Source organism: Lagopus leucura, unplaced genomic scaffold (assembly GCF_019238085.1).
Source record: "Lagopus leucura isolate 7727_CA_CO unplaced genomic scaffold, USGS_WTPT01 Super-Scaffold_100026, whole genome shotgun sequence".
NCBI classification, from domain to species: Eukaryota; Metazoa; Chordata; class Aves; order Galliformes; family Phasianidae; genus Lagopus; species Lagopus leucura.
The window spans coordinates 4,439,324-4,454,507 of record NW_024962277.1 but is presented as its reverse complement, the minus strand read 5'-3'; the positions used below and the strand labels follow the sequence as shown (position 1 = coordinate 4,454,507).

Sequence of the window (15,184 nt, the reverse complement as noted above, 5' to 3'; positions counted from 1 at the left end):
CTAGTTTAGCATTATGTGGAGCTCTCTTGTGAATTTAGGGAACAGAATGCCAGTGTAAGTGCCAGTGTATATTTATTTTTCATTCTTTATGTTAGGATTGTCTATCCCTTTTCTAGCACTTCTCTCTATTCTGTATACATTGCATGAGATTGATATAGCAAATCTGAAACAGTAAAACCAAAATGACTAACAATGAAAACTTACCATAATGTCTCATAAAAGCAAATTTACCAGCTGTGTTATTACCCATCCAGAGTTCTAGCTTGCTTTGAAATAGCCGTCCTAATGTCTGTCTTCTTTTTAATTAATGCCAACTGGTACTGATCTTCAATGGGCCAGTACCCAGTGCTTATCTTTGTCACACACTGCTTGTATTTTTCATAGAATTGTAGAGTTGTTAAGGTTGGAATAGTCAGCCATCAACCCATCACCACCATGCCCACTAAACCACGTCTTTCATCTTAGAGCATTATTTCAAAAGAAGGAAGGATAGGAGGAGTAGGATCCCATTATGTTGATTGTAGACCAAGGAGAGCATTGGAAAACAGTGTTTATTAAAAAAAAAAAATAAATTAAAAAAAAAATCATCTTTAGGTCTACAGGTTAGAGTAAGATTTGAAAAATTGGAAAATAGTGAATCCCAAAAATGTATATCCCCCAAATTCTATGCATTGATAATAAAAGTGGTTCATAATGGTGCTAAAATGTGATTTCCTCATGTCTTGACTGCTCCCAAATGCTTGTTCTTACTATAATTAGATTATTATTTTCAGTCTTGCTTGAAAGGTTCAACTTCACTATAACTGCATTGAAACTGTGTATCATTTTTCTCATCTGTTAACCAGAAGTAAAAAGCTTGTGACAGTAAGAGCTATCACCACTGGATTTAAAAAATGCTTGCTCCAGATCATGTATTTTTTGAATGGGATGTTTGCAGTACTAATTAAGAAATAGGAAACAGCCCTGCTTCCTCAGGAAGGAAAGAAAATTGACAGGAACAAGACCAATGCATTTTGAAAGATGGAGGTTAAATAGTAGGGTAGAGTTAGATATGGACTGTAGCATTCAAATAAACAGCAGGAGTATCTTACCATTAAGCAAGTTACTCTGGGACAGGGGTTGGTGCCTAGCCCAAATAGCCGTAGAGCATTAAAACTTTCTGTGAAGATGAACAGGAAGGGGCAAAGATGCTTTTTAGAAAAGAGTCTGGTAGGATTAAGGGGGATTATATTACATCTTTGCCTGTAGTAACATCCCAGTGGGCATAATGGCCCAGAAATCTGATCACAGTATCATAGAATTGCTTGAGTTGGAAGGGACCTCAAACATCTAGATCATCACCCTCCTGCTGTGGGCTGGTTGCCACCTATCAGATCAGACTGCCCAGGGCTCCATACAACCTGGCCTTGAACTGCTCCAGAGATGGGGCATCCACAACTGGTACTGGTAGCCGGTGCCAATGCCTCATCCTGCATAAAAAAATTCCTGATATCTTACCTAACTCTCTCCTCTTTTAGTTTGAAACCATTTCCCCTTGTCCTATCACTATCAACTTGTGTTAAAAGTCCCCAACGTGCTTGTAAACTCCCTTCAAATACCAGAAAGCCACCACGAGATCTCTGGGGATCCTTTTCTTCTCCCACCTGAACAAACCCACCTCCCTCAACCTTTTTTCATAGGAGAAGTGCTCCAGCTCTGCAGTCAACCTTATAGCCCTCCTCTGGCTCACTCTGACATCTCCACATCCTTCTTGTGCTGGGGGACCTACAGGTGGACTTATTCTCGTGTGGTCTCATGAGGGCACTCATGAGGGTGACAGTCCCCTCTCTCCCTGCTGCCACCCCTCTGTTGATGAGGCCCAGGATACTGTTGACCTTCTGGGCTGCAGGAACACACTGCTGGCTCATGTCAAGACAGTTCTGCTTTCCTTTCATGTTAACGAGTTGTTGACATTTGCATATATATGAAGGTTCCTCTCTTTTGTTTCACGTTTTCTTTTACTGTTCTGGTTACTGATATGTATTTTGCCTATAGCAAATGCCAACCTAATATTTTTGTCTTCCTTATGTTGTCTTAAATTATTTATCTTTCTTTACACAACTTAGAGACTTGTATATGGGGATGTATACATGGTAGAGCTTGGCTGGATTTCAGCAGTTTTGGTTCTCAGGAGCATCATAATTAATGTTACTGTAACCTTCGTTGTGCTCTCTGATCAAAGAAATATAATGGCTATTCGTTCACATACATTTATAACTCTCTGACCTCACTTGAATCTTGTTACCATGTAATTGTTCCAGTTTATCAGTGCAAAATTAGTAAGTGGAAGGGGCAATTTTGAAATTGGTGTTAGGAAAAATAGCAGGAGAATATGGTGGGGAGGAAAAGAATGTCCATCACTGTCACTGGGGCAGAAGAACTCATGCAAAACAATGTAGCTGAGGTGAAACTGCCTTGGAAAAGCTCTGTAATCCTTGTTTTCTGACTGTAATCTTTACTGAGCAATTACAGTCCGTGTAATTAACGCTGTGTATGATAACAGTATAACAGATAACAGTGAACAACATCCGTAAGTGCCTGAAGAAGTTTAAAAAAAATGAATCATTCTGTGTCTTGTATTCATGGCTCTAATATTTGCATAATGTCAGATAAGAAAGCAAGTATTATACAAAGCAATGAAATGATGATTTCTGAAGGTAAAAAGAATAAAGGTGTTAATTGATCTGTTCTGATAGCTGCGATTTTTACAGCTTATCCAAATCAAATGTGCTTTCAGGAGACAAAGAAGAAGACACAAAAAATTATTATCCATTACTTATGAAAAGAGATTCAATATTTATGTTGGTTTAAAATATGAATTCTGGCAAAATGAAGATACAGTGTAATAATAGTGCTTTTAAAAAAGTATTGAAACAGATGTAAATCGGACCTTCAATGATACAGGGTGATGGTATATGAAATGAACATTTCTTCAAGCATATTAGGATGACTTAAAGCAAATCTCGTGATATACAAGGAAGAATAAGTCAATATAAACTTCCATGTCAAGATGACTACGGAATTAAATTAAGACCACTCACATAATAACTTTCCAAAGCTCGTTAGTGCACTATGACTCTGTCTCAAACTCCTTTAATAAACAGAATTCTGTGCGTTGTAATCAAAAGCTGATGTAGAGAACATTTCAGTTAGTATAGCTCTGCATACCTTTTAATGATATTTCAAGGATCCTATTCTACACCATTTTCTGGTTTTAATGAATATAATGAATCCTATTGATCTGGATGGGACTATTTGCTTAAGCAAAGGCAGAGTATTTTAGTGTTTGCTGAATTGGAGACTTTTTTTCTCATGCAATGCCAAAAAAGGAAAATTCTCGTGCTGTTGTGTAATTACGACTTTGTCAGTACAGCTAACATTAAATGCTATGCAATTAAAGTCCATAAAATAAACTGACAGGAAGTACTGTTTCTCCTTAATCCAGATCAATACGACTTACCCTCTTACTGTGAATTTTAAATAGTAAAAGAGCTGTTAAATTGCATTGTCTTTCATTGTACTTTTTCTTTGTCTTTTACAGGAAAAAGTAGAATATGCCTTCCTGATAATTTTTACAGTTGAAACATTTTTGAAGATTATAGCATATGGATTATTATTACACCCCAATGCGTACGTTAGAAATGGATGGAATTTATTGGATTTTGTAATAGTAGTAGTAGGGTAAGTAACTCGTATTCTATTGTAAAAAGGTTTTAAAGTCTTCTTTACAGTGAAGTAGATATAGATCTGTTTGGCTGTGTGTAAGGGCCTGAGCTTGACATTTATTCCTCTGGAGTAAAAGCATTGACTGAGAAGAGAGAAGAACTCAGTATAAAATCAAAAGTTTTCACTGGTGTAGGCTGTACTGCACCATCAGCTATACACTGGAAGTTCATAGGGATTTCTGTGTTCTGCCAAACAATTTGACAAGACATATGTTCCTTAGTTGTCTTGCCTGTTGCTGTGTCAAGAAGCTCTTGAGTGTTGGTTTCCCTCCTCTGACAAGTTACTGCTCAAGCCTTGTGCAAGTTACCAAATTGTGGAGAGTTGAATGTCCCCTGGAAAGTGACTATTGAAAAAGGGAATTTCCAGTATTGCAGATTTTTTGCTAATCTTTTAAAATTGATACAGCCTATGGAGAACGTTATTCCATGTAACCTTGTAGATTGTGGCTGGCTTGCAAAGAAGAACTTGGTATGGAAGTTCAAACTGTATCAAGTTCTGTGTAATTGAAAAAGCCCTGGAGTTCAAGAGTGTTCTGCTTCTAACTCATGCCACTGCATTAAGGGAAAAGATGCAAAGTAAAGGAATTTGTGGTAAAGCATTATTAAATATGGGGAAGTATTCTGAGTGTGTTAATAACCAATTTATAACTATTTGATTCTGAGATAGGAAAAAAATTACTGAGAAGATTGTATTCAGGCCAGTTGCATGGGCCAGAAAGAAATTTTCATTGAGGACTAAAATTTGTATATAAATAGATCCTTCATCAGGTTAGGTCATTCTCAACAGATTGGCCTCTGTGCCTGAAGGGAAAGCTTGGTGTGTAGGTATGGAGGCTATCAGAGATAAAAGCTCTGTTCTCTTGCCAGGCTCACTTGAATAGACCTCTTCTCTTTTGTCAAATGACCATGGAGCTACAGTAAGCCTGGAGCAGTCTAATTAACATGACCTCTATCTTTGGCTCTGTCCTAAATACATGATAACTAAAAATCTTTCCATTAACTCAAAAAATGCTCACTATTGGAAGCTAAATCTGGTTAGGTCAAATATTAGCACTGTGTGCATAAAAAATATTAAAAAAAAAGGGACTACATCTTATAAAATAACTAAAATATCGCACTACAATTTAAGTTCTAGCTCAAACCCAGATGTTTTGAGGTGTAAATTACTTTGTATGTTGCCATCAGTTGTCATCTTCATGGAATTATTGCCCTTCAGTAATACACAATTTGTTTTTGCTCTCTTTGTTAAAAAAACAACAATGCAAAACCCAAGAGAAAACACCATGCACGTAAGTAAGGAAACAAGAGTGAATCCATTTATCTAACTAATACTTAAGAGAAAAGCCTACTGGAAAGTTGATTCTCATATGTAACTCAAGATGGATATGGAATCACTTCTGGATCTGATTCTATTTGACTAGCATCACCATGCAATTTCATTAGGTATTTTAATAGCTTTGAAAGAGCTGCCATGCTGTCCTACAGTCAACATATTAGATGAAATTTGCTCTGTCTGCTTTTTCAGCACAAACTAAAGCAGTCCAAATGCATAAATCTTAACTGTGCCAAAAGAAATCTCTGCCGGGAAAGGAGAAACACGTGCATAGGCTTTTTCCCCAACATAAAATTCAGCATTTAAAATTTGATAAACTGTACAGGAGGATAAATGTCAATTTTAAAAATAATAAGAGTTTGTATGTTTTATACCTTAATGGCTTTAGATAATGGACATAAAATGACAGAAGTGTAGATATGGCTGCTATTACTCCTGTCCTTGTCATTTCTCTCTGAAACCAAAGTAGGAATTACCTTCTGAGCACTCTATTACTTGCCTGCATTCTTTGTCATGCAATTTCTGTTGATTTAAGTGAGATAATGAGGGTCTAGCAAAGAAAGCTTTCATTGTGCTTTTATAGTGCTTTCTTATGCCTGCAGAATTTTGAAATAAAAATTTTCTGAATAATGTACTGATTGGCAGGCTTGAAAGCAGCTTCTCTTAAATTGGGGTTTTATTCAGAAGTCTGTTTAACCACGTTGTCTTTGGAGCACAAGTAGTCTAGCTGAAATCATTGAGGTGGCTCATTTTCTTAGAATTATTCTTCATTTAAATTATGACGTGAATCAGGATCTGAAATACTGTGTGGATTTCTCAGGGTGTTACAGAGGGTGGGTTGCTGGATTGATGTTCATTCTAAGAGCCACGTGATGCTCTTTGTGTCTGGCTTTCTTTCAGTGAAGCAGACCAGGGATGGGAATTAACTGATACAGGTTGATTGCTGACTGGGGAAGGAAAAAGTCTTCAGTATTCTACTTTCGGCATTATATGACTTACAGCAACTATCCTGCAGCACTGTGAACCAGAGTTGTGAAAATTTCTTTTGATGAAGCCAAAAAACCTACACATTTCAGGAGTCCTTTGCAAATGTGAAATATTTCAGAATTGCAAGAATATTGGCTTGATAATCTTTTCAGGAGAAGTGCAGTTTTGCAAGTATTGGACTACAGACTCTGTGCAAAGGGTTATTATGGTTTTCATGGTCCTGAATTTTGTGTGGAAAACAATGCGTCTCAAATTCAGATTGAAACCAAAATAGGTCTAAGATTACTTTGCATTTCAAACACTTGCATGAGTTTGAATTTCTGCTGGAAGTGGGAGGGAAAAATAAAACCTTGTCTTCCAAATTCTTCTAATGAATTACTAGCTCATTTCTGCAGTGAAAAAATACAATATAACAAATGAGTCATCTGGGAATATTTTTATACTCAAGGTTATTATGAATAAGAAACAAATCTTTTTCTGTGTTATTAAATTTTGGCCTCAAATTATTTTTTAATATATTCAGCTTTTGCTGACTGTATTTAGCATATTGAAGTCGCTTGGAGTTCACATATCCCACTGAAATTAAAACAGATGGTTTCTTGTGATTATCTATTTCATATTTTAAAGAGAAGGCTACTTCTCCAAACTTCACAGTTAAAACGTTTGAACAAGGAGAAATGGCAAAGTAGCTTCATTTATCTTCACTTATTTAAAAATAGCCACGGGGTGTGTACAAGTAGAATGCTAATTTATTGGAGACTGTGTGATTGTCACTCTCAGAAGGGATTAGCACTTGCAATTCATGACTCTTCCTGTCATGATTTAATACGCCGATATTCCTCTCACTTTGAAATCTGGATGGCTTTGCAGAGTTCTCTGCAGTTCAAGTAATTTCCTAATACCTTTGATTGCGTGGCAAATGGATGGTGATGACCTTACCCTTCATCTCATTTTCTAGATTATTTAGTGTAATATTGGAACAATTAACCAAAGAAACAGAAGGTGGCAGCCACTCAGGTGGCAAACCTGGAGGCTTTGATGTCAAAGCCCTAAGAGCCTTTCGTGTATTGCGACCTCTCCGGCTTGTATCAGGAGTGCCCAGTAAGCTCTTTTCTATTTAATTCTATTGAAATAAATATCGTAACTGATCTGACTGTTTGACTTTCATGTTCCAGACACTAGCAAAAATGAGATAATATGAAGTTGATTTTTGTTATCTGGTTGTTTATATAAAGTGAGATTCAAGATGAATGATATGCTATTTCAATTTGAGCAGAGGATTGTGAATTCATCCAGTGTATGATCTTTTTACACAGTTCAATAAGCAGACGGGCAAATACACTTCCTTTTTAGAAGCTTTATATAAAATTGAATTGCGTGTTTAAATGCAAATAAACCAAAAATTAAAATTCAGATTTTTAAAATTCTAAATCCTACGCATCTGAAAATGTAGGTGATCTTAAAATAGTTTATATTTTGGTAAATCTGTGCCAAAGCACATTACACATTTCGTATTTCCTGCCCCCTCCAATGCACATGAATGCCTTCTGTTTATGTCAATAAAGCTACCAGATAAATTAGGAGACTTGAAAAGTAGAGCAATATTATTTAAAGAAAGCAATTGAATTTTATAACAATCCTTCCTATTTTCTTTTCATGCATTACTAATTACTGAAGCTTTTTGGGCTGAGTAAGAAGTTCATGGCTTACAACTCCACTCTTTCCATTCATTGTATTTATCATATCATAGTCTCCTACATAGAAATGGTTGCGTTCAGCATATATTTAGCAAAAGAGATTAAATGAAGAAAGAAGCAGCCTTAAGAAATGCCAGACAAGAATTTTGAAATAAAAATGAGCCATGTTTTGTTCTCATTGCTACTTTGGCAACCTCATTAGTTTGTGGTTTACTTATTTTAGTAAGAACAAAATTTGGCTTAATATTTAAGGAGAAAATACAAGAAAAGTTAAATTAGTTCTGAAAGTGATGTGAAATATGAATAACTAAAAAGTAAGATTGTTCAAGGTAAAAATGAGTTTTCCTAAATAGCCAGTTGCAGAAATATATACATTTTTTAATCCAGAGAGATATGTAAGTGCAATTTCTGTGGACTTGTTGCGAAGTTGTTATTGTAGCATAGGACTTCTTAGAGGTCCTATAAAATGACCTGCAGCCACTCACCATGGCTTTCATTTCATTTCTAAAACAAATCCAACTGTGAATTCTTGTGACATGTTTTAAGCAATGGCTTCCATGACATAACATTTATTAACAGAGGAAATCATTAGGCTTTGACAAAAAGCTATAATCTCATATAAAATATGTGATATGATTCTGGGCAGTAAAAATGTTTTTCAGTGGATACTCTCTGCCTGTGTGTATCATGAATTTTGAATAATGTGCAATTACAGAAGTTTTGGTATGGCATAAACATAGAAACCAAGTTCATATCTTGTATCTTCTTTTCTTTTAGGTTTACAAGTTGTCCTGAACTCCATTATAAAAGCCATGGTTCCCCTGCTCCATATTGCCCTTTTGGTATTGTTTGTAATCATAATCTATGCTATTATAGGATTGGAACTTTTTATTGGAAAAATGCACAAATCTTGTTTTCTTATTGATTCAGGTAAGTCATGAAACTGGTTACTAAAATAAGGGATTGGTTCTGTTGTATTTCAATCCTGTGGGATTTCAGTTTGAAATAGAACAGGGGCGAAGCACTGAGACTGTTTTAACCCGTGGTTTCGATGGACTGTAATTTTAGGAAAAGTATATTCTGTTTAAAAACAATCAAGGAAACTGGTACTACCACCACCACCACCAACATGAAAAACAGAGACTTGAATGTGTTCTGTACAGCTTTTAACGTATGAAATGTCTAACTGCAGTGTTAGCATTGAAAATATTAGGGGTTGCTATCTGCAAGATACGAATCAGTATTTTCTCCAGATGTCCCATAACAGGTAAGCTATACTCTCTTGAGATTACAATTTGGCAGTGTCTGTCCGTTAGTATTTATTTTGAATAGTATAACAAAAAATTCTAAGTTCTAAGATGACTAATAAAAGAAAACAGTGTTCCTCCATCTATGCAAGTGATGCAATGAAAGTGTTTCTTATGGGAGAGTTTTGAAGGAGTGAAATGTTGTCGTGAGGGAGAAATATGTGATGGCTAAAGGTATGTTTCCTTCACCTGATGAAGTAAACTACACAAAACAATTAGTCTTGACCTATTTCCTTGGTTGTACATCAATATGAAGTGAAGAGGAAAAAAACCTAAGACATTGTGTATGGGGTGTTTCTGGAAAGATATGTTGCATTATTATGACTGTGAACATGCTTTTTTTTCCCTACCCTTTGCTCAATTACTTGAGCTCTTTTATGTGCTCGGTTTTGATTAAAATATTTTCAGATTGAAGGGCCCAGGTGTCAGAGAGATAAGCATCTCTAGAGCTCATGAGTTCCCTTTCTCAGCATTTCTCAGGCTGATATCTAGCTTTATGTTCCGATAGGTTTGATATTTCTTCATATAGAAGAATTAGCTCACAAATGTTTGAGAAATGAAAGAGACTTTTTTGGTCAATTTTCAGATATACTAGTTGAAGAAGATCCAGCACCTTGTGCATTCTCAGGGAATGGACGTCAGTGTGTCATGAATGGCACTGAATGTAAGGGTGGTTGGGTTGGACCGAACGGAGGCATAACAAACTTTGATAATTTTGCGTTTGCAATGTTGACTGTGTTCCAGTGTATAACCATGGAAGGATGGACTGATGTGTTATACTGGGTAAGTAACTTCAGAAATCATTGAATATTGCTTACTTTTAAACCAACTTCAGCATTCAAATGAGAAGTAAACTGTTTTACAATACCATAAGTAGGAAATCTTGGTGAGTTTTAATAGAAGTGGAGCTTAACTGCTTAACTTATTCCAGTCACAAAATCTTTTTGGCTTGCTTAGGCTAGGAAGGCTTTTTAGCAACAAATTTATTCTTTGGGTTTTATTTGTTTGTTTTTGGTTTTGTCTATTTCATTTGGATAAAAATAATACCACGTTTATGTCCTTTGGACTAACATTTTTTTTTCATGCAAGCGTACCGTTTTTAGACATGTCTAATTAAACTTAGGAGCAATCTTTCCACAGTATTTCTGCAAAATATTTTGCAATATTAACATAAATTAGACCAAAACAAGCTCTCAGCTGTCCTTGCTTGCTTTGGGTACTGAAAACCACTTGTTAAACATTCAAACAAAAACCAAGTCACAACAGCTGTAAGCCTGACATTGTCACCAAAGAAGCAGTAAGAGGCATTCAAAAGTACCGCTGTGTAAGGCCCCACCTTTAAATGCTACACCAGCATTAAATAACGAACCTTCTCCATCTTGGAACGTAGACAAACAGCTGGACACAGGCTGGAAACAAGATTCTCTTTGTCCTAATTTTGCAGATGAGAATGGAGAAAAAGAACACAGATTTTTAAGTGAATAAGGTTACATAAATATTCAGGTAGGAATTTCGCTGCCTTGCCCTATTCCAATCAAAGAACATTTTGTTCTGTGACATTTTAAGGACCTAATATTTGGCATGAGTGACTTGTAGAAGGTCACGCAGGAAGACCATGACAGAGCCTGCCTACTGTAGGTGCTCAAAATCGTTGAGGATATTCCATACTACTTGGTACTGAGCAGTAAGTCTTTGCAGCACTTAGGACCTTATGGCATCTTAACAGTTTGAATACTGAGATTTTTTTACGAAAGGAGAAATTTGATTGCTAGTAAGGATCACTATTAGAAAGTCACTGAAAATAGATGAGCTATCTTAAGGCATGTCTTTGTGGAGCTGTGTTCTATGTTGTGTTGATCATAGCAGCTCATAGTTTGGACTGCTCTTAAGTTTGGCCAAGTGGGATTATTTACTAGTACTGAATCTTCTGTGGAGTACAAGATGCAATAAAAGATGTAGCATTATTCAGTGAATGGACACCTTAAGTGGCCATTTGTTACAAATCAAGGTGAAATATGCTGCTGCTAAGTAATATAACAGCTGTCTGTGTAGTCTCAGAATAAAATTTGTGATACTAGAAAGGACAACATGAATACATTTTTAATATAGTGTCACTGTTAAAAATAATTAAGATCAGACTAAGTCAGATGTCAGAGGTTAAGAATTGGCTGTAAACATGCAAACCTTTGGTAGTAAAGAAACTGACAGTAATACAGGGCTCAACATGGGCCAGTTTGTTGTTTGTCAGGGTGTAGGTTTATCCTTTTTGAGTTTTGCTCTCCAGTTCTTAATTTTCTCAGAGAATGCATTACTGCAGAGTCAGTATATATTTTATGTGATTTGTATGATGATGATGATGGGTATTTTTATCCTCCTGAAACAGAAGGTTTGCCACGATCGTCCAGAAAAAAAATGCACTTTTAACACTTTTCAAGGCATAAGTGTGCTCAAATTTTAGTACCTGGCAATTACTGTAACTGTCACAGATTTTTACAGTGAAAGTCAGTGATAAAGCTTTCGGGGACTTGCACATATGCAGACTATGATTTTTATAGAAATAATTTCATCTGGCTTAATATTAAACATTTTTTCCCTTTGGAATTAAGAAGCTAATTGATTAGATGATTGCTAAAAAATCTCCACCCCCAAAAGTAAAACCATTACAAGAGGGTGCTATGAAAATTGTTACGGTGAAACGTTTTCAAAATGCAATGCGTAGGAAAATTCAAAATTCAAAAACTTCAGAACTGCATGCAGAGCTGCGTGTTATTTTGTCTCTCTAAAATGGCTTCCCAAAGCCAAAGTTATTTACAGATACACATATGTCAGTTTTAATTTTATTAAAAATGATACTGGGGTTGTTAGTAAGAGAACAAAGAAATGTATTGACCTTGTAAAGTATGTTCAAAACCAGATTTTCATATAGCTTTGGAATTTGTTTTAAGTGGCATTTTCATGTAATTTAATTGTAGCTCTAGATCCTTTGTATACCAGTGAATTGCCCATTGTCAAGCAGAAATCACTTGCTGAGGACAGAAGAAATGACTTTTTATGTGTTTTATGCTTGCCCATGATTAATCTGAAGTAGATTTAGCTATTGCTAATTAAACATTCAAAAAGATATTGTTGTAATCACAAACTGAGAAAAGGCATACACTAGGTTGTGATAAAAATGTCACACAGAATCTAAGGAAACAATTACAGATGTTTAGGTTTGTGAGTTAACTTTTGCTTAGAAATCTGTAGATGAAAGCCGAATGGAATGAATCTGCTTGAAAATAAACAGAACAAGCCCACAAAGATTAGAAGCTGCACAAAAAGTCTGATTTCTACTTGTTCACTGTGCAAACTGAAAGATTGGCTATGTAGAATTACCTTGCTAGCAGGTGTAAGTTGAGTGGGTGAAATATGTGCAATACTTTGCATCATGTTATGTGGCATTCTGCTAGCAAGAATGACAGCTGAAAATTACAGCTTCCAGTAACACTCACTAGCACAGCTTGTTTTCACCTGGTAAACAGCAGCAAACTCTCCCTAGAAATTCCCCAAGCATCAGTAGTTTTTTTTTCTAATACATATTTATTATAGATTGTGGACTTGATCCTGCGACTGCTTGGTGCCCTTCCTGTCCTGGTGACTCACCTGAATGTCCTGCTGCTCATCAGTTTGCACCTGATTCCTATATGTCTCTTATTTTTAGTGCTTTTCCTTAGAGCTTAATTTTCTGTAGCTTCCTTGTAACCCACTGAGTAGCATACATCACTTATTTCATCCACCGAAAATGCGACTCTTTAATGCCAAATGCTGGACTGAATTGTAGAGGCTAAGGGATATTGTCCTTGTCACTTACACCAGCCACTGCAGCATATGTGTTCCCAAATTGTCTAATATCTTTGTGGCTGCACGTCTGTACATCTCTTCCATTTATATCAGCAGTGTGTTTACTCCTGACCACAGCCCTGTTTGTTTGCTCAGTAGGTCCAGATGTAGACTTACACTGTTAGCTTTGGATCCCAGTACAGTCCTCGTTATTGGCAAAGTGGCCTGGGTACCACTCGAGCTGAAACTGCTGAATTATGCTATGTGATGTCTTGTGGTTTTTAATTTTCTTTTAAAGCCTTTAATGTCAGTACTGATACTTTTAACAAGATGAACCTTTTCACAAGGTTTCACGTTTAAAATATGCAGTTCATTAACTGAATGTATAAGCAATCTAAAATATATCTAAAACTTTAAGGTTTAAAGAAAGGGATGTCAGAATATTTTAATACATCCTTTACCAACATGTCAGCTTCTGAAATTGTACTCTTTACTACTGCTTGAAAGAAGCATCAAATAATACTTCATTCATAATTAATCTGCTTTTGTAACAAAAAGAAGTGTGCATTTAGAAACCTGTTTCATTCTTCAGAAATTGAGCTTTATTTGCCCCAGTCTCTTTCTTGAAGTATATTAGAACATTTGAAGAAAACCAATCATTTCAGTAATGCATTCTGTTTAGGTTGCACTGCACTTCTTCACATGTTGAGTGTGCAAGTGTCTATCCAACCACTGCACTAATTAACCACGAATAATGTATTTTAAGGTAGAAAAAAAAGTATAAATATTTATTTAAATCATGAAATCATAGAATGTCTTCGATTGGAAGAAACCTCAAATCAGATCATTCTAGTTCCAACCCCCTGCATGGGCAGGGTTGCCAACTGATCAGATATTTCTATGATGAAGTACAAGAGCTATGATTTTCTCACTGGCTTTCCAGTAGTACAGGGCAACTTAAAATGTGGAAAACCAAGATATGTTTGCTTTCCAACTGGATGAGAATCTGAAAGAATGACTACAATTGACTACAAAACTTGCCCATGCAAAAGAAAATAATTACAGTGATAAAACAAAGTCTATTGATTTTTCAGAATGTCAGTCAGATGATCAGGAACTCAGGAAGTCTTCTCATCATATCTCTTCTAATTGTGCTCCTAGCTCAAGAATCACAGAGGATTGCCTACGAGGAAGTATTTTAAGGGGATATGATGTACTTGAAAGCAACTAGTGCACAATGAAAGATTTTTCCTGAAACAACCAAGTATTTTATAGACCTATCTCACAGAAGAAGCTGTTGGCTGGTGCACAAAATGTATTATTAATCCATAAAAAAAGTTGCAGAGCACATTTAAAATATTATGAAAACTGTCATCGTAGTGATGAGAAGGAATCTTTAAATAAATACATTAGCAAAATCTTTCTATATGACCAACAGGTCAAATAAGCAATGATACTCAAGAACTTTGACTTGACTGATCTAATATAACATTAGAAAATGAAGACATAGGTTGATATAATTTTTTTTGTCACATTACAGCAGCAGGAATGGAAGGCATGTTATTGCATCCAAACAATAACGGTCAGCTTAGCCTAAGAAGTGAACGGATGCTTGATAACTTTTTGTTCTTCTGTACATCAGCTGCAAATGTTCTGCAAACAGTGTTAAAAATCCTGATTGAATATGCAAGGCAAATCTTGCAAAATCTGTATTTCTCCCTTCTATTTGTCTTTTATGTACTAAGGATAGCTTAGCACTGTTCAACACCACTCACAGGTCATCTAAGGGAGACTCTTCAGTGAAACAAGGCAGTACATCCCCAGAGACACTGATGTGCTGGCTGCACAGTGCTCCCGGCGTTTGATGACTACATAGCCAGAAATTTAACACATGATGTCCAGCTGGAGAAAGAATAGTAAGAATTTTGGTTAGCAGTATGAATACACTGCATAAATTGTACTTAAGAACCAGGGATAACAGGCAGGATTTAAAAAAAAAAAGATTGTGCGCTAGTCATTTGAATTCAATTCCAAGCTGAAATCTATTTTAACGCATCCCTCTCCCCCCGCCTTTAGATAATGATTTGGACTACTTTTTTTTTCCCCAGAATCAGCCAATTTTAGATTGCAAAGAGTTGATACTTAAATTATCAATAAATTAGAAACTTCAGAAAGAGAGAAAATGAAATGATCAAATTCAGAGCTTCCAGCCAGGGAACATGCACATTAACGAGTTTGAATTAGTATTGGAAGAGATGATCACAGATATGTTTTAAA

The 15,184-nt window shown here is 35.9% G+C and overlaps 1 protein-coding gene across 1 annotated transcript in view; it reads left to right on the top strand.

Annotated features, from left to right (window-relative positions):
- Positions 1 to 15,184, top strand: part of CACNA1D (calcium voltage-gated channel subunit alpha1 D) — a 164,536-nt gene that overhangs the window by 56,451 nt on the left and 92,901 nt on the right. The window contains exons 4-7 of the mRNA XM_042880189.1: positions 3,581 to 3,720; positions 7,043 to 7,185; positions 8,559 to 8,711; positions 9,675 to 9,871. Coding sequence (XP_042736123.1) covers positions 3,581 to 3,720; positions 7,043 to 7,185; positions 8,559 to 8,711; positions 9,675 to 9,871 — 633 coding nt within the window. The remainder of the gene's footprint in view (positions 1 to 3,580; positions 3,721 to 7,042; positions 7,186 to 8,558; positions 8,712 to 9,674; positions 9,872 to 15,184) is intronic.